Genomic DNA, 17,847 nt, shown 5'->3' with positions numbered 1-17,847 from the left:
ATTCATATCCAGAATATTTCCATCTGAAAACATATGCAAAATCAGTCATTTCAAAGGCCACCAAAATTCATTTGTATTATTCATTCACACCCACGCTGACTCAGCTCTATTCGCTTAACAATCCTTTACATTGTGCCATACTATATGTAATGGGCTGGCTGCAGCATTTTAATTTTTGTAATTCGGCAGGCTAGTCAAGTGCAGAACATAACCACTCCAAAGAATTGAAATTCATAAAGCTCTATATTAAGTTTAAGGCATGGTCCAATTACAAACATTTGTCATTAATAACCAAACCACCAACATGGAAATTAAATTAGTTTAAATGGAAGATAACTGTGGGATCTGCAGTGGCAGAGGCACTAGGAGGTGTTCCCGACTTGTCAAATTGGTAGACAAAATCCACGAAAGCCTTCCGAACAGATCTTATCTGACCTGTGAATACTTTTCAGCGTGAGGACAGGTGAGAACCCTGAACAACGTGGATAAATGGACAAAAAGGATTACTCAAAAATGCTCTAACATACTCAAACACTAAACAGCTCTATAGTGAATGCGGGATTTAGGGATTGGGCAGCAGTATCTCGAAATGCATCATGTGGAGCCTACATTTACGTACAGTATATTTAGCTAATAAGTACTGTCCTCAACTCATAGTCACATCCAAAGACCTCAATCCAAAGGCTGATAGTTTAAAACTTTAACTACAACCTTAACAATGCCCATTTTCTTGGAAAGGTGGGTCAACATTATGGATGTGACTTTTTATCAGAGACTACAGTTATACTGTACGCGGCCACAAAATCCAAATATTCAAGTTTAGCTAATAGGTGTACTTTCAGTGAGGATATAAGATATGCATCCACTCGTCAGAAAATTAGGCACACCATCGCAATCTAGTGACCGCAAATGCAATACCTAGTCAGACAATGTAGTCATCGTAATTTTACTTTAAGATTTTTTTTTTTTTTTTATCAAGGTGATTAGCATGGGCTGTGCTTCTATCTGAACTTAGTCAGCTTTCAGTTATTACATTATATCAGTACAATATGACAATAAAGAAGGAGAATTATCTGTCAGAATGCTTGAAACTGAGCATTGTCTTTGTAAAGTATAAAATGCTGATTTGGCTCTTGTACCAATTCCATTTCGATTGTGTGGTGCAGGACAGTCGAAAAACAGTTCCCCGCGTCCTTAAGACGCATGTTAAGGTAATTGGATACTTTTGATTGACCATGGCTTAATGGTTGTTTGTCCATGAGCCCTGAGACTGACTGATGATCAGTACAGGAGACACCCCGCCTCTTGCCCAAAGTCATCTGAGCTAGGCTCAATTTACCCACAAATTTCAAGAGGACAGCAGAAGGTTGCATGCCTAATGTTCTGACCAGTGTGAGCATACACTTCCAACACTTTTACAGGGTGTATTGAAAACACATTTCCAACATTTTTTTTAACTATGGTTTGATCCAAACCTACATAGCAATGTTAAAATATGATTTTTTTTGGGGGGGGGGGGGGGGGGGGGGGGTCTGCCAATGTATGTACTGCCAATGAATGAGTAATCATGCCTGTTGTGCAACCTACTGGATAACTTCATGTTAGTCACTTTTCCAAAGACTAAAATTTGAATGGCTGGCAAACTGTGTTGCTCTCTAAAGCCAATCTACTCTGCTCAACTCCAGAAAAGAATAACAGGACAAGTACTACACAACCACATGGCAGCCTCACTTTAAATTAAATAAATCATTTACCAGCAGAAAGCCATACAGGCAAGAGTCTCCCTGCACAAAGATTTGTCAATTTCACTGAGTGCTGAAAAGGGAGGCACTATGACACTGACATTTTTTTTTAACAGAACCTAGCTCGAGAGTGGTTTGTTTATAGCGTCAGACTGTGAATACAGTCATCAGCCAGAGGCAGCGAGCATGTACAAGTGTGCTGAACATAGTAAAAGAAGCTGTGACAACAGGAAGCAGAGATTTCTATCTATCATCAGTTTTCTTCTATGAGGTTCAAGTCCAATTCTGTGCAGTCTCGTTCAAAGAGCAAATTGGCTTCAGGCGTCACAGTTCTTTTAATTGTATCGTCTTCATCCTCCTCTTCACTTTCACTCAGTGGTCTGATGCTGGCTCTACGCAGGAACTCCACAGGCGACGGAGCAGTATTTTGGTCCATTTGGGAGTGCGCCACAGCCGTGCAAGCATTTGAACATGAAACTTGGGCCTCACCATTTCCAATCTGGAGAAAGGCAAAATTGTCATTAGGGTAACATATGCTACAAACATCATAGAAGAAAAATCTATTCAGTGTGAATACAGTGGATATAAAAAGTCTACACACCCCTGTTGAAAATCCCAGGATTTTGCTATTGAAAAATAAATGAGACCAAGAAAATAATTTCCCAACTTTTTTCACCCTTCAAACAACCTATGATTACCTTCTGTGTTAAGAATTAACTAATTACATTCAAACTTACATTAAGTGACTATCAGCATACACTGGGCACCACAGATTGGGAAATAAATGTGGTTTTGTCCAATGAACCTTGAACAGTTGAATTTTTTGGGGGGTTGATATGAAGTGGCAGGTGTATGTTGACTGCCCTTTAACACAAGTTCGGATGTGATTGGTCAAATCTGAATACAGCAAAAAAAAAAAAAAAGTGTGTGTGTATGTGCGCGTACTTGGGCAACCAATATATCTCAATTTTTTATTTTTATTTCTTATCTCAAAAGGATGTTTTTTCTTCACTTGAGTTGTACAGGCCATTGAGCACAATAGCAGATTTTTTTTTTTATTTAGAAATTATTACTGAGTCAGATTTTTTTAAAACAAATAAATCCGAAAATTTGAACCTGGGTGTGTAGACTTTTCATATCAACTTTGTGTTGCTCAACTAATCCCTGTCTGTTAATAATGGTAAAATGATAAAACATTGCCAGCTCAGTGAAAAGTTTCACCATGAACAGTTTGATCAAGGGACCCGTTCCAAGAACTTCAATAAATTGTGTTCGACCTTAGATGTGAACTTTTTAATCTCAACACTGCCAATTTGCTAAATCCAACAAACCACACCCAACTGTAATTAAAAATAAAAAACAATGGTAGATTGACCTGATTAGCATGATGAATAAGAAACTCGGCTGTGCTTGACAGCTTGCATTAATTGCTGCTTTGGTTAATTGCCTGCCATCTTAAACACTGCTGCGGTGTCTCTTTGTACCTCTTCTACTTTCTTATAAAGTCTGACTAGTGTTAGTGAGCAACATTATACATTTGAACCTTGATTTTACACCCTTCGATTCCATGCGACTTTCTATCGAACACGGTTTGGTCATTGACTCCAATTTTTTTGTCGTAAATACATTTTCAAGTAGTATTTTAAATGGACAATATAAAATCAAGATTTCTGTGTATTGTTCCACAAATTATGCTTGAAGGGAGCTGAGATTCTGGAGACAATTACATGGCATTGTAAGGAGTAAATCAAGTTAACCTGTGTCATCTTGCTAAAGTCGAGGACCGGCCTCGGGCCAGGTAGCACATCCGGGTCGTGGGGCCTCTTCAAGCCAGGTTTGCGCATGTCGCACGGCTGTGAGCGGCATCGCGGTAGTGCTCGATGCAGGTCGCGTCGAGAGGAGGATGGTGTACTGCAGGCTGAAGTAGGGGATTGTGACAAAGCTGAGCAATCCATACCGGAGCATCCATATGACAGAGCAGAGTTGTGGGCCAGCTGGGGGCACTGGGACAACACTGACGTGTTCAGAACTTGCAAAGGTGACAGGGAGTACCGGCGGTGTAGCGCAGCGTGACACACAAGGGGCGTCGGTGACGAGGAGCAAGACGATGGGGTGGCAAATGACGAAGAGCAAGCTGTTTTGGGGGAGTCACATGGGTCCCATGGAAAGCTCCATGACAGTGGAGAGTCAGCGGATAATGCTAAGCTAAAAAATGTAGGGCTCGTGGAAGAATGCAGAGAGGATGATTTATAGAAAGTCCTGGGGCCGCAAAGAGGAAACGAGCTGGCAACCGAGCTTAAATGAGAGGTTCCTGCACTTTGGGTAGCACGTTTTACTGGGGTCCAAACTTTGGATGCGCAAGGATGCCACGTGGAGCGGCACTGAGACAGGTCCTCCGGAACAGAGAGGGAGCGACAGTGACGCTTTGGAGGGGGTGGTGGTGGGGAGCACTGGAAACAATCGGCTGTAATGGAAACCTCAGGTTCATGGTGAGCTTTTGCCACTAGGTGAGGCCACGTGGAATCCAGTCCACAGGTTGCAGGTTGGGCTTTGAATGATGGCGGTGTGGCAAAGCTGCTTTCTGGAAATGCCAAGGGAAATTGTGACGCAGATTGTCACATGTTACAAATGCATCTCTTCTTTCAGTGAACTTGCCTTGTGTTGGCTTGCGTGCAGTCCAGGAGATAGTGGGGCTGGAGCCTAATGCAGGGAGGGTCTGAAAACATTAGACAAGTAATTCAAATTCCATCCCCCCCAAAAAACCCTAGAGCAGGGGTGGCCAACCCGTGGCCCGCGAGCCACATGCGGCTCCTTTACGTTCATATCAACATTTTTGTTTTTTTGATTTTTTTTTTGGGTGTGTGTTCGCTTCGCTTGAGTTCAATATTGTATTTTCGGCAAACGCTGCGTGTTCGCTTCGCTTGAGTTCAATATGGTATTTTCGGCAAACGCACATGCGCATTAGGTGAAATCCCGCAAAGGAGGAGGGGCAAACCCATTCGAGGAAACAATTAGTGTCAATTGAGACTAGAAGGTTGTGGGTTCAAACCCCGGCCGGGTCATAGCAAAGACTATAAAAATGGGACTCATTGCCTCCCTGCTTGGCACTCAGCATTAAGGGTTTGAATTGGGGGGTTAGATCACCAAATGATTCCCGAGCGCGGCACTGCTGCTGCTCACTGCTCCCCTCTCCCCCAGGGCATGGATCAAAATCACATGGGGATGGGTTAAATGCAGAGGACAAATTTCACCACACCCAGATGTGTGTGTGACGATGATCATTGGGACTTTAACTTTTAACTTTAATTGCGCTCTCAAAATGGCAGGGAAAAAAATAGTAGTAGTAGTTGTTCATGTGTGCTCATGTATATGATGTGGGTCCTTGCGGTAACACAGTAAAAAATGTGGCTCTTAGTCTCTGACTGGTTGGCCACTCCTGCCCTAGAGTGAAGCCACATTTCCACAAAGCAATACAGGTTTGTTTTTCCACCACGGGTGTGTCAGCAAGATGGACAGAGCTGCTTCAGCTATATAGTATGACATCATACCATACCAAACAAACCGCATAGAATTGTCCTGTAATTAATTATACAAAGAACATAAACCACTTCAAAGAGTCCGACGTGCACACTGGGCAATTGACTGCATTTCCTTGAATGACTGCTACGTCATTTTAAAAACATTTTGTGACGAGAGAATCTCCACAAATGTACTAAACTTTTATTTATATGTCTGTGTCATAACTAGCTAGCAGAGTACAACCTAATTGAGACTGAATTAACGTGCCTGTGTTGGTTGCACTCAAAAGGTGCCATTTGACTACAATTACAAGAAGACACGATTAAGATGAAAACATTAATTATGCACATCACCAGAGCACAACCGAAACAGGAAATACAGCTTTGAATCCTTTTCCACTTGTAATCTACAATGTGATCTTGATTTTTCACCCCAACCAATCAAGTTTTTCTTTAAACACTAATTAATAAAAATGGTGAGCGTTCTTTTGGTCAATCACTGGACAGCATTAAATCCTTGTGGACTGCATGAGCAGCACAGGGGAGTGTTCTTAAAATAGGTCAGTGATGGGACATTATGATTTCCTAGAAATGATGTGTTGATGCTCGCTGAGTTCAACAGAAATAGACTGTTGTATTTTGATATTTATCCTACCTTCTTAAGTCATTGTTGATAATTATTGTGTAAATTCATGAACATGATCCCATCTTCAGATTGCTAAATATCCACCCATTCTTGCAGCTATTTTCTGTATTGCATATCCCCATGAGGGTTGCGTGTGAGCTGGAATCGATCCCGCTTGCCAATGAGCGAGAAGCAGGCTACACCCTGAACAATAATTACAGCAAATAAAAATAACAATGAACTGTAGTTTGAGCAGATATATTGACTGAAGTTTGTATCAAACAGATAACCCATCGCATTAATCAACACTGAAGTACATACAATAGCTCTGAAATTCAAAAATGTTTGCGACCCCTGGTCTAGTGCCATCCCCCTCAAACATACTTGCAATGGTCCACCCCAACAAAGTAGGAATGTTCTAGTTTGCCATTATCAGGGATAGCATGTGTTTGTTTATTATTTCAATAAAAAGACTTCCATGCTTGGAGCCATTCGAGTAACCGCCAGCAGCCAGAATTAAAAAATAAATTTGTGCCCTAGTTATCCAAATTTCCAGCAAGAATAGTGCATCGTAGGTAAGATAAAGCAAAAACAAAAGTCAAATTCTGTTATGTGCAAATGTAGTGGGGTGTTATTTGGTTAGTTTAATGTACCATACATACAAAATTATCCATCTCTCCCATGTTTTTTAATTGTAACATTAATGGTCATTAAATACTGAAAAGTCATAATTAAATACCGTACCAAACTGAGCTAAACTGTACCACCATGGAACCTAACTGAAGCAAATTACGTACCACATTCACATTGAAAGCCTTGTGATAAGGTTCTTCCAAACTTTGCTTTCGGAGCTGCTCCGTGATAAGTGTCACCATAATGGTAGCGCTGATCCAGGAACAGACACGCAGAGCCCTTTTCTCAAACACCTGGCATTATTTATGCCATGCGCCCTCCACACCTCATTGGGTCGAACACGTAATTACCATCTTCATTTCACCTAAAGGGAAATGAGAAAAATCATTACAGAGGAGCATAAAACATCTGGAAAAAGCTATTTTAATTCAACAGCAGTTGCATATATCAAATATTCCAGTAGATTCCGGTCTTGATATTGTCAAACGCTAGAAAAGAAACAAAAGGAGTGAGTCTCTAAATGTATGAATCTCCAGTAAGTGTCTAATGCACTCGTGAAAGCCAGGAGCAGAAGTTCACGTTCACAAAAGCAGAGAACACACATGGACACGAGGAGACCCAGAACAAAGAAACACTTCACATTCCATCATGGTCACTTAGTAAGTGAGCATTGCAATCCCTTATTAGTCGCACAAAAATCTACAGTCACAGCAAAGAGCATGCAGAACAAGTCCCGAGTGGAAAGGTTGTGGGTGAAAAAGTGGGAGTCAACGTTAGTTGGGTCAGCCTAAACAGATAACAGCAGTTGTGACTTGTGGAGAAAACTGAAGGGGGAGGGAGAGACTAAAAAGGGAGAGAATGGGGGAAGTGTGAGGAAAATGAATGGGGATAGGAGTTGGAAGCATGCCATAGAATCTTTACAAGAGGTACAAAGGAAAGATGACAAAGTACTCTGCATTTATGATACCAAGACAAATGCAAATTCCTTAAGATGTATTTATATAATAAAAACAAGATAGACAGGTTATTTTGTATATTAACATTAACCTATTCGATCAAACAATTACCAAATCGGCAAACCTCACTTCAAAAACAAAAAACGTTACTGTTACAATGAAAACAATAACTGGGATTAAAAGATAATATGGTAGTTTATGGGCACTACAGATTTGAGTAAGTATGAAACCCAAAGTGATTGAAACTGCATTTGTTCTAGAAAGAACACATCATGTTCCAAGTCCAGGTTAAAACTGCTGACATAATGCAACGGGTACAATATCGTCTCACTCAATACTTGGTGTTGGCAGTCAGATGTGGCCTCGAGAGCCTTCCTCCTAAGGGCAAACGTGGTGATCCACGTTTATAAAAAACAAAACAAAAACAAAAAACCTTAGCATGCAGACCCGATCCTCACAGGCACCCCAATCACTATTCAAACGAGTTTTAGCCATCAATTGAAGTGCATCTCAAATAATGACACATGATGAATCCACAATAAATTTTTTGAAAAAGGCGAATGACAACACGGGACAGTTCAAATTTATCTAACTTACAATGGTTTGAGTAGTTTTCTGCATCCATTTCTTTTCCCAATTGACAATAAACACTCAATTAGTACGTCCTAACCGTCAACTACAAGGCAAATTGTCACTGTCAAAACACGTTTTACATTTTTCAAAATTAGCCACACCGTGTCTAGTGTTAAATAAAGTTAGCTCAGCAGCACGATGCAGCTCGTCTAACACAACTTAGCAGTCGCCTCTGCTAGCCAGCTAGTAGGATAAGCGTCCCTATCTCTCGTCTAATCGGCTAATTGTATGTCGACTAATCGCTTGACATTGTACACAATTGCTGCCCTTATTGTTGATACAACGTGGCGTGACGGAATAAGATCATCCGAGCAGATATGATCACATTTAGCTAGCTTTACGCAGCTTATTTGCAAGCTAGCGTGCTACAGCGGTCTTGATGTATTACCTTCGTTCAGTGGTTCCTTAGCAACCGAAGCTGCACACAGTGCAACGGATGAGAGGTGCTAGGCAGACTATTTATATAGCCTTTGGACGATACCATTCCGAGGGGGAAATACTCTGCATTAAATCTTACCATTAGAAGACACCGCGAGCACTACTTCCACTGTAAAGTAGCGGGTGTATAATAATTTATTTGCTATATTTTTATTCGTAACCACAAAATCCACATTTACGCTCTACGTATGCTAAACCTAGATAGACTAATCCACAAAGGGCAACAGTCGAAAACGAAGACGGAAATGTCGTAACGACTTAGACATATGGGAGTAATTTTACATATACATTTGCAGCAAACAATCTAATCTAATTCTGATACATATCATGTTCCTGCACAGACATTTGGATTAGTAACGCGTTTATAACGCAAGACGACTAATTGAGCTCATGCCTGCGCTGTCGAACTCTAGAATTCGTATGAGAACCGTTTGAATTATTTTTTTTTAAGAACCAGCGTTACAGTGTTTTAAGTGTTGCAAACAACTCCAACCTAAAGATATGGCTTCAGAGCACCTCAGCAAAGAGGAAACCCTAGCAATGAGGAGGCGATTGATCGGGTAACTATTCTTAAAAAAAAAACATGTAATTGAACTGCTTAGGTATATTGTAAACTATATGCTAGTTTGTCTCACATGCATCATGTGATAACTGTTACATATTTTTAATTGCAGGGAATCGTGCAGACTTTTTTATTCAGATGACCCTGTCAAAATTGTAAAAGCAAGAGGGCAATATCTTTTTGATGAGAACGACAGGCGCTATTTGGACTGCATCAGCAATGTTCATCATGGTAAAGTATTTATTTTATGGGGTACATAGTTCGTAATTTTCTAAAACTGCATGCCACCCTAGTGCCACCTGGTGGTAAGAATGACTCAAACGGTTTTGAACTGTAGTGGGCCATTGCCACCCGAGCGTTACAAAGGCTGCAGCGGAACAAATGGAGCTTCTGAACACCAACACAAGATTTCTGCACGACAATTTGGTCCTGTATGCAGACCGCCTGGCTTCCACCTTGCCTGAGAGACTGTCAGTCTTCTATTTTGTTAACTCTGGGTAGGTAACACTATCGAATAAGTGAGAAATATTCAGCTCATGGGATAACGTGGGCTCAAACCAAAAAGCACGGAACCTTAATGGGTGGTGTTTTTGCACAACTTGCTATCCTCACAATAAGAGCTGAACAGCAAAATTAATATTTTCCACCAATGAGGAAATCTAATTCTGTGTTTCTGTGATCTTCCAGTCTCGGTTGCAACATGCTGGTGATATTCAAAAGCTCAGACGACTTAACATTGTTGGGCATCGACTTGTTCTCGATCAACAGCACTCGATTAGGAAGACTATTTAAATGCCCACTCTAATTGAACCACTAAATTTATGGAATGATTCATGAATTAAAGTCCTGTTGTGATTTTTATCATTGAGCTCCTTATTAAGAAAAAGCAAGTTGTGCTAAAGATACTTAAACATTTAACAGGTGCATGTGCATTTTAAAGTTTCGGTTCCATCGTGACATATGACTTGAAACCCCAATATCAACTTTTAAAGTGGTGTAATTCTGTCAGTACCTAACAGTGCTTCAACATGTGTTCTTCTGACAGCTCCGAGGCCAACGATCTTGCGCTACGCTTGGCTCAGCAGTACACTCAACATGAAGACGTCATCGTGCTTGATCAGTGAGGATTCCCCTATAACAAATCACATTTATTCACTTCACTGTGACTCATCAGTGTCAAATGTCCTTTTTAGTGCATACCACGGTCATTTAGTGTCCCTCATCGACATCAGTCCATACAAGTTCCGGAAATTGAATGGACAAAAAGAATGGGTTCATGTGGTGTGTAAATATGATTACCCAAACTGCTAAAACATGTTTTTGTGTTGTTAAATACTGTAATGTGTTTCACTGTGTCAGGCACCCTTACCAGACACCTACAGAGGCATGTACAAAGAGGGTGAGCCAAATCCAGGTCAAGCTTATGCAGATACAGTCAATGACATAATAGAGGAGGTGCACAAGAAAGGCCGCAAGGTGATACAAGAAAATGAGTCAACAAAGGCATATAACAATCATGCAACAAAATTCCCATTTCCCACAGATAGCTGCCTTCTTTGCTGAATCAATGCCAAGCGTGGGAGGACAAATCATTCTGCCACAAGGATACTCAGCTAAAGTTGCAAAGTAAGTCTCGTAATGCTGATGGATGTGATCAGAACAAGGCCGCAATGCATTGGTTGTTTTCCACAGGTATGTGCGCTCAGCGGGCGGCGTGTTTGTGTCTGACGAGGTGCAGACCGGCTTTGGACGCGTGGGAAGCCACTTTTGGGCTTTTCAGCTGCAAGGAGCAGATTTTTGCCCTGACATAGTGACCATGGGCAAGCCAATGGGGAATGGGCATCCCATTGCATGCGTAGCAACTACGGTGGAGATAGCTAGAGCTTTCACTGCCAATGGAGTAGAGTACTTCAATACAGTAAGTTTTTGTTTCAGCAGTCGGAACGTTAACATTTTAGACAAACTGACACACTTATAACTTTGCACACTTATTAAAGTGTGCAAATACACTATTCTGTGGATTTCTTTACAAACCAAAATCCTGTGTGGAATGATCTATTTCTTGCAGTTTGGAGGGAACCCGGTGTCTTGTGCAATTGGTTTGGCTGTCCTTGACGTGATAGAGAAAGAGGACTTGAGAGGAAACGCCAAAAGGGTCGGCGCTCGTCTAAAAGATTTGTTCACCGAGCTGAAAAGTCGACATAAAATTATTGGAGACGTTAGGTAATAGTGCCATATGGGATGTAAAATCTGCCCTCCCAAAAGTTTTTGTTTTGAGGAGTATAGATATAATTTTGGCCAAGCCACCTTTGTGCTTAGATAATGTAGTCATGGTTGTCTCAATACATGTGCATTAAAAAAATAATCAAAAATTTCCCCACTTTTTTACAAGAAGCATTTAGTAGTTCTGTATCAACAATTTTTCCATTTTACAGGGGCGCGGGACTTTTCATAGGAGTTGAGCTGGTAGAAGACAGAGAACTGAGAACACCTGCCACTAAAGCAGCAGCACAAGTGGTGAAAAGGTACACCAGTAACTACAATACAGAATAACCCAAAACCACATCAGTTTCCATATTGCAGAAATTTATAATAATGGAAAAAATGATTAGGCCACCTTAAAGGCCTGCAAATTTGTCGCTTAGGCCACCCAACAAGCAGCCTAAAGTCAAGACAAAATTGATTGTTTTATTTTTAATGCTTGGTGCCACTGAAGGTGTAGGATATGAAAACAGAATGCAAACACTTTTAGCAGTCCAATCCCATAGTTATGATGCTATAATAATTTGTACTTTCAAGAAAACGGTTGTTATCGCTTTCAGTCTTGAGATATTTTTGTTACCATAACTTATCCAAACAAATACACCTTTAGTTGCTCTTGACATGTAAAAATAAACCGGGATGAGTGGGTTTTTTTTTTCCCACGGCTGTAATTCAATTTTCTCATTCAGGCTCAAAGTGGAGGATCGAATCTGTGTCAGTACAGATGGACCCTGGGAAAATGTCTTGAAGTTTAAACCACCCATGTGCTTCAACATGGAGGATGCTGAGCTGGTGGTGCGCTGCACTGATCGCATCCTCACAGGTTCATATCTAACGCAAGCATTGAACAGGACTTAATTGAACTTTACCCCTCAAAACAATTTCTACTTGTCATTCCCTAGATATGGAAGCCAATGTGAAGCTGGAAAAGGAAGACATCTAGGTTTGTTGCTCCTGTAAAAAACGTTTTAATTTGATCAGACATTGTCAGATGGTCACATTCATTAGGTTCAGAGGTAGAGATGATCTATCATCTGACAGTAAAAGAAAGCTCATTCATTTCACACATTGCCATTGTCTGACGTTCTACAGGGTGGACAGTTCATTTCCATACAGTAGGAAAATGTATAATCTCTCTATACATCTATATACATTTACAGTTCAGATACCTTAAGTGTACAAACCATACATACAGAAGACAAAATATTAGGTTTCAGATACCTTGAAGAACCATATGTATGTAAAGTGTACAATGTGCTATGTCTCAGTTATGTACCCTCAGTATACAAACCCTATGTATGGAAACTTATGGCCCACCCTGTATTTAGGAATTTCAAATCAGAGGCAACCAAGTGTGGTAACACTTGTCATATATGAAAATAAACAATCATTTTGATCCTATAGGGATTGTGCACCATTTTGCAAGACTAAAATGAGCAGATTCAATCCATACCTCAATCAGTTCCACAATTACTGCTGTTTTGATATGTAAACTGCAGTTATTTTTGACTTAAGTGGACAGTTCACTTTTTAATAGTTTGTAAATCTGGGTCAAAATACTCTTACTAAAATCAAAACACATGTTAAAGATTAGCACTTACCATACCACACTCACACTAATGTTCGTTCAAGTATCACAGTTCCACATCTAGTGGGTTGAATATTAACACTGCAGGTGGTGAAGCACGCTCCCGCAGCTTCCCAATGAGGCATCCGTCGCGATGATTACTCCGGCTACATCAAGCAAGCCATTTAACAGTACAAAACATTTAACATTAACTTTACAAATAATAACAAATAGATCCATTTGTAATATAAACCAAAAGTTTATTTCTACCAATTTGCCCAAGACACTAGAGGAATGAGTATCCAGTGAGAGAGAGGGGGTACCCTCTTACATTTAACAGGCTTGCATTGAGTTGTATTACACTAGTAAAGCCACCTAAAACTGCAGACACGATCGGGGAAGAATCTCCATAAAAGCAAAACAAAAATATAACAAAACAAAGAACATATGCTGGTTGTCTTTAACTACGAGGCCATCTGCAAACAACCACGCTTACAAATAAATCCTTTGAATAGTTTCAATCCCTTAAATTTGTCTCACCCCACATCCGAAGCCATGCAGCTTGCAAACCGACAGTCAGCACGGTAGTACATAAACCAAAGGTCTACAAACACTGAAAAGGGGGGGTGGGGGAAGCTAAATTGTTTTATTTGAGAGCTTTAAAAGCTCTTGCTCCTGTTTGTAAATCCGGTAGACATGTAAAAATACAACCATACAATAACATTAGATTCAAAAAGGTACCAAAAAGTACAGTAAAAATAACACTTCCATCACTGGAAATGTAAATGGACACAAAACAATATAAAATAAAAAGTGGAAAAGTGACATTTGCTTCCCCAATTCCTCACTTGATCTGTACAAATGGAGCATGAGTCCAAATTTCTGCCAACTCCAAAGGAAAAGCCAGAGCCCATGTTCGCTGTGGTCAGACCATGGATCTCTTTTCTTATTAACGTTAGACCTTAAGAGAAAAACACGTTGCTTAACGTTACTGAGAATAAACCAAACGTTACACAAAGACAGACAGGTGCATGAATGAGTCGAACGAAGTCAGTGGACAAAGACTTCCGAGGGTGAACAGAACCGGAAGCAATTACACCGACGTGAAACATCCTATTTATTCTCAACCACCACCAGCTCAACCCTTATCGATCAAGTAGTGTTTGTAGGAATGCATCTTAAGATGATAGGTGGAATGGATCCAGACCCCATCAAACAGGCTACACTAGCCCCCACCAAAATGTTGGAATGGAATTTGAATTGATGGAGGTCTTTTGGGTGGAGGGGGATCAAGAAGGCACCAATGGTAAGAGGAGCTATATTCTCATACTACCACGGATGATGCAAAAATGCATACCTGCACTACGTGTGATCAGTATGGCTTGTAGCTACTCGGGTGGCCACGTCTTGGAGTTTTCCCATAGCTTGTATTGCCCTGGTCTGGAGGACAAGAGAAAAAGGGACTGAGTTCTGTACAACAAGGAGGACCAAAAAATAAGCTTCTCCCATCCGCGCTTTCCCTCGGGGGCGCTTATCGCTTACTGTAGTCGTAGCCACCCCCATAGCCGTAATAACCAGCAGAGTAGTCATAGCCGCCATAGCCGCCATAGCCTCCATAGTTTTGCTGTCCGTAGCCTCCATAGTTCTGGTTGTAACCACCTTGGTTCCAGTAGTTGTTGTAACCACCTTGACTCCAATTTGGACCCTGACCTGGAAAAACAATATGTAGCCATGGTTCCAACTCCTCTGGACACAAGCAAATGTGTCTTTCTTTAAGGAGAACTCACCTCCACGCCCCCCCCTGGCACGCGCACCACCGTATCCACGAACGCCGTACTGCTGCTGCTGGTAGACCTCTTTGGGTTGAGCTATTTTAATTTCGCACTAGAACACAACGCACAACATTGGTAAATCAGAGGCAAAACTTACACTTGAAAGAAAAATATTAGCTTACCTTGCTCCCACCAACAGTGTGGTACTTTTTCTCCATGACCTTTTTGACATGAGCCTCATCTTGATAGGTGATAAAAACGAAACCCCTCCTCTTCTCACTCTTTGGATCTTGCGGAAGCTCAATTGTCTCAATCTATTCAAGGCAAAAACAATGACTTAAAACAAATTTCAATTTATGTTGTTCATGAGGCAGTACTAATCATACCTCTCCAAATGTTTTAAAGTAGTCCTCAATGACCTCCTTTGCCGTGTCTGGGTTAAGTCCCCCCACAAAAATTTTCTTGACTGGATCCTTCTTCATGGCCATAGCCTTCTTAGGGTCAATCTGTCGCCCGTCCAGCCTGTGTTCCTTCTGTTCAAGAACCTAAAATAACAAATAAGCGTATGTTAGGTGAATCGAGGATGCAAAACAGCCAAACTGCCTTGTGCTACCCCCACCTTGTCTACGCTGGCTGCATCTTTGAAAAGGATGAATCCAAATCCTCGTGACCGTCCTGTCTGTTGGTCAATTTTGATGGTGCAGTCTGATACCTCGCCAAACTTGGAGAAGTAATCCTTGAGATCCTTCTTGGTTGTGTCCCAGCTAAGGCCACCAACAAACATTTTCCTGAATGCAAGAGGGGGCAAAAAATATGGGTCATTTGATGCATTCGGCCCCATTGCGCTACTTCCACGGTATGTGTGGCTTGGGGGGATGGTAAGGGCATCTGGGGGGTATCGATGTACGTGGTGTACTAGAACACTCATTGACAGTGCATTCGGCATTCGATCTTAATTTGGTTTTCCTTAAAAATATACAATCGCTAGGAGCTGTATGCGACTGCAGAAACATTTCGGAATAGATTAGGCTCACTCGTTAACTGACGCCCATCCCCCACTTGCACGGCACATGGCGCCAACAAAGGCCGGTTGAACAAAAGAAACACAGCAACGTACCGAAGTGCGGATAAACAAATCAATTCGTATCAACATTAACACTTACCCTGCATCTTCTTCTCCTTTACTTGCGTCTATTTGACCACCCTCCGTGCCGCCGTTCTGGTTGTCGTCGTCGGGCCCTTCTGCACCGCAGGCGCCCTCCCCGGCCTGGCCGGCTCCATTAAAGTCATCGACTTCGTGGCCGTTTTCTGATGTCTCCATGTATTGCTGCTCGGTTTCTGCCATGTTGTTTTAATACACCTTGACACAAGGCAAAATCGTTGCGTTACTTCGAATGGGTTGCAACAATTTGGCGTTCGTCGTACTAGTAGCAGCAATTTGCTAATGCTTGCACGCATTACCCACCATTTTGACCGGCACGATTTTGTCAATTTGACAGCTAATCTAACTGCAATTTGTCCACGATACAAAATTATTATTCCGCGTGCCACATTTATATATATACATATAGTCGAACGTCTGTTTCATGAATGTAAAAAGCTACAATTATGTATTAAATCAATATTAACAGTTACGTAATGCATAGGCCGCGGCAGCCGTATCGCAAAGCCTAGCAAATACAGTATTTTCGCTTCATTACAAAATTCACAAAACTCGTAAAACGAACTGCTTTCGAAAAATCAAAGTACTTACTTGCCGATTCGGTGTAAATGGACAACGTAAACTACGCAAATCCGCTTGCTAATCACAAAGCCGAAATGCTCTCTTAAAGATGGTTTCTCCCGCACGACGCCGACTCGTGGAGGTTGGTTTTTCTAGAACCGGTGGTCGGGACAACGTCATTTCGATAGAGACGCAATCCGATTGGTCAATCATTGCTGCCAATCACTATATTGACCAATTATAGCAGCCAAACACAAGCCCGACCAATCATATACGCACCATCTTCCTTTCACCGCCATCAGCTAAATCTAAAGAACATACATTATTATTCATTCGGTGGATGGATTCTGTACACTGTTCAGACCGCTTCACTTATGATTTAGCAATAATTGCGTACGATTAATCTATTGCCAAATAGAGCGCCGGCTCTTAAATGAGCAACCATCCACCTTAAAATATAGAATATTATTTTCCCTTTTTTATTTAACTCATAGAATATGCATTTGAAATATTTCATTGTACGTATTACTATACTTACCATGTTTTAAACTAAACATGATTATTAAGTGCGATGCTATTTGTTATTTGTCATCATTCCGCCCACGAATGCGATGGCTACTCCTCCTAGCAACAGGAAGTAAAAGCCGCGAGTGTTTTCAAGTTATCTTTGAATCTGTCGGCGAACGAACACGCCGGCGACATTTTAAGTAACCTCTACTCGGCCATATTAGGAGCGCTTTCGAAGCGTGTTATTTTTCGAACCTCAACTGTAAACTGAACAACACATGCTAACTTCAAATAAAGGCTTACATAATTAATGAACGTCATACCTTCTTAAGTGCTCAAGGTCAGAGAACGTGCGTCGCATGTGTAACGTCTACGCTAGTTTGTGTGCGGTGAGAATACGAGCACTGGGAATTTGTCTACGTAACACTTTCATATCCGTGACGTATTAAGGAACGTTTTTACGAAATAAAATGATTTTTCTCCAAGAGGCAAATTTGAATAGACCTGTCACTTTAAGGACATTGGGGAATAACATTGCATGTCGCATCCACAGCAAAGTCAATACAATTTCTATCTTCTTCCCAAAATATTCAATGCAAACTTTTTAATCTCCAATTTCATGTATATGGAGAGCTCTTCTAACTTATGTGGGCATGCTGATGAAACTAGTAGGCTATCACCGTATTAAAAAGTGCGTGCGTGTATTTTAAGCAATTTTAGCCAAATGTAACATTTGATGTTAATTTTCCTCTATACCTATAAATCGTTCCTCAATCCTCTTCTGTTATACCTAAAAAAAAAATCTTCTGTTATACCTGCAATAGCTCAAGTTTGTTATTTGTTGTGTTATTGTTTGACAGATGTAAATGAGGTGAGCTGGGAGAAAATAGGCATGCACTTGGATGCTAG

The 17,847-nt window shown here is 41.0% G+C and overlaps 3 protein-coding genes across 3 annotated transcripts; 1 reads left to right on the top strand and 2 right to left on the bottom strand.

Annotated features, from left to right (window-relative positions):
• Positions 1-1,520: 1,520 nt before the first annotated feature.
• Positions 1,521-10,262, bottom strand: LOC125983274 (protein FAM53C-like). Its single transcript, XM_068650224.1, has 5 exons — positions 10,120-10,262; positions 6,683-6,882; positions 4,398-4,458; positions 3,500-4,323; positions 1,521-2,241 (listed from the first exon to the last, which is right to left on the bottom strand). Exons 2-5 carry the CDS (start codon positions 6,758-6,760, stop codon positions 1,996-1,998), a joined length of 1,209 nt encoding a protein of 402 aa, XP_068506325.1. The 5' UTR covers positions 6,761-6,882; positions 10,120-10,262; the 3' UTR covers positions 1,521-1,995.
• phykpl (5-phosphohydroxy-L-lysine phospho-lyase) lies at positions 8,680-12,770 on the top strand. The gene is made up of 12 exons (XM_049744350.2): positions 8,680-9,105; positions 9,220-9,338; positions 9,445-9,604; positions 10,153-10,227; positions 10,301-10,388; positions 10,467-10,583; positions 10,651-10,733; positions 10,800-11,025; positions 11,176-11,330; positions 11,543-11,632; positions 12,059-12,192; positions 12,272-12,770. Exons 1-12 carry the CDS (start codon positions 9,047-9,049, stop codon positions 12,310-12,312), a joined length of 1,347 nt encoding a protein of 448 aa, XP_049600307.1. The 5' UTR covers positions 8,680-9,046; the 3' UTR covers positions 12,313-12,770.
• A 405-nt stretch (positions 12,771-13,175) lies between these two features.
• On the bottom strand, positions 13,176-16,619 carry hnrnpaba (heterogeneous nuclear ribonucleoprotein A/Ba). The gene is made up of 9 exons (XM_049744474.2): positions 16,462-16,619; positions 15,872-16,068; positions 15,328-15,496; positions 15,095-15,253; positions 14,891-15,022; positions 14,724-14,820; positions 14,479-14,646; positions 14,294-14,376; positions 13,176-13,897 (listed from the first exon to the last, which is right to left on the bottom strand). The coding sequence occupies exons 2-8, from the start codon at positions 16,051-16,053 to the stop codon at positions 14,309-14,311; spliced, it is 975 nt and encodes a 324-aa protein (XP_049600431.1). The 5' UTR covers positions 16,054-16,068; positions 16,462-16,619; the 3' UTR covers positions 13,176-13,897; positions 14,294-14,308.
• Between the last annotated feature and the right edge of the window lie 1,228 nt (positions 16,620-17,847).

This window comes from Syngnathus scovelli, chromosome 1, assembly GCF_024217435.2.
Source record: "Syngnathus scovelli strain Florida chromosome 1, RoL_Ssco_1.2, whole genome shotgun sequence".
NCBI lineage: Eukaryota > Metazoa > Chordata > Actinopteri > Syngnathiformes > Syngnathidae > Syngnathus > Syngnathus scovelli.
The sequence above is the reverse complement of the archived record's forward strand: the minus strand, read 5'-3'. Positions and strand labels throughout refer to the sequence as shown.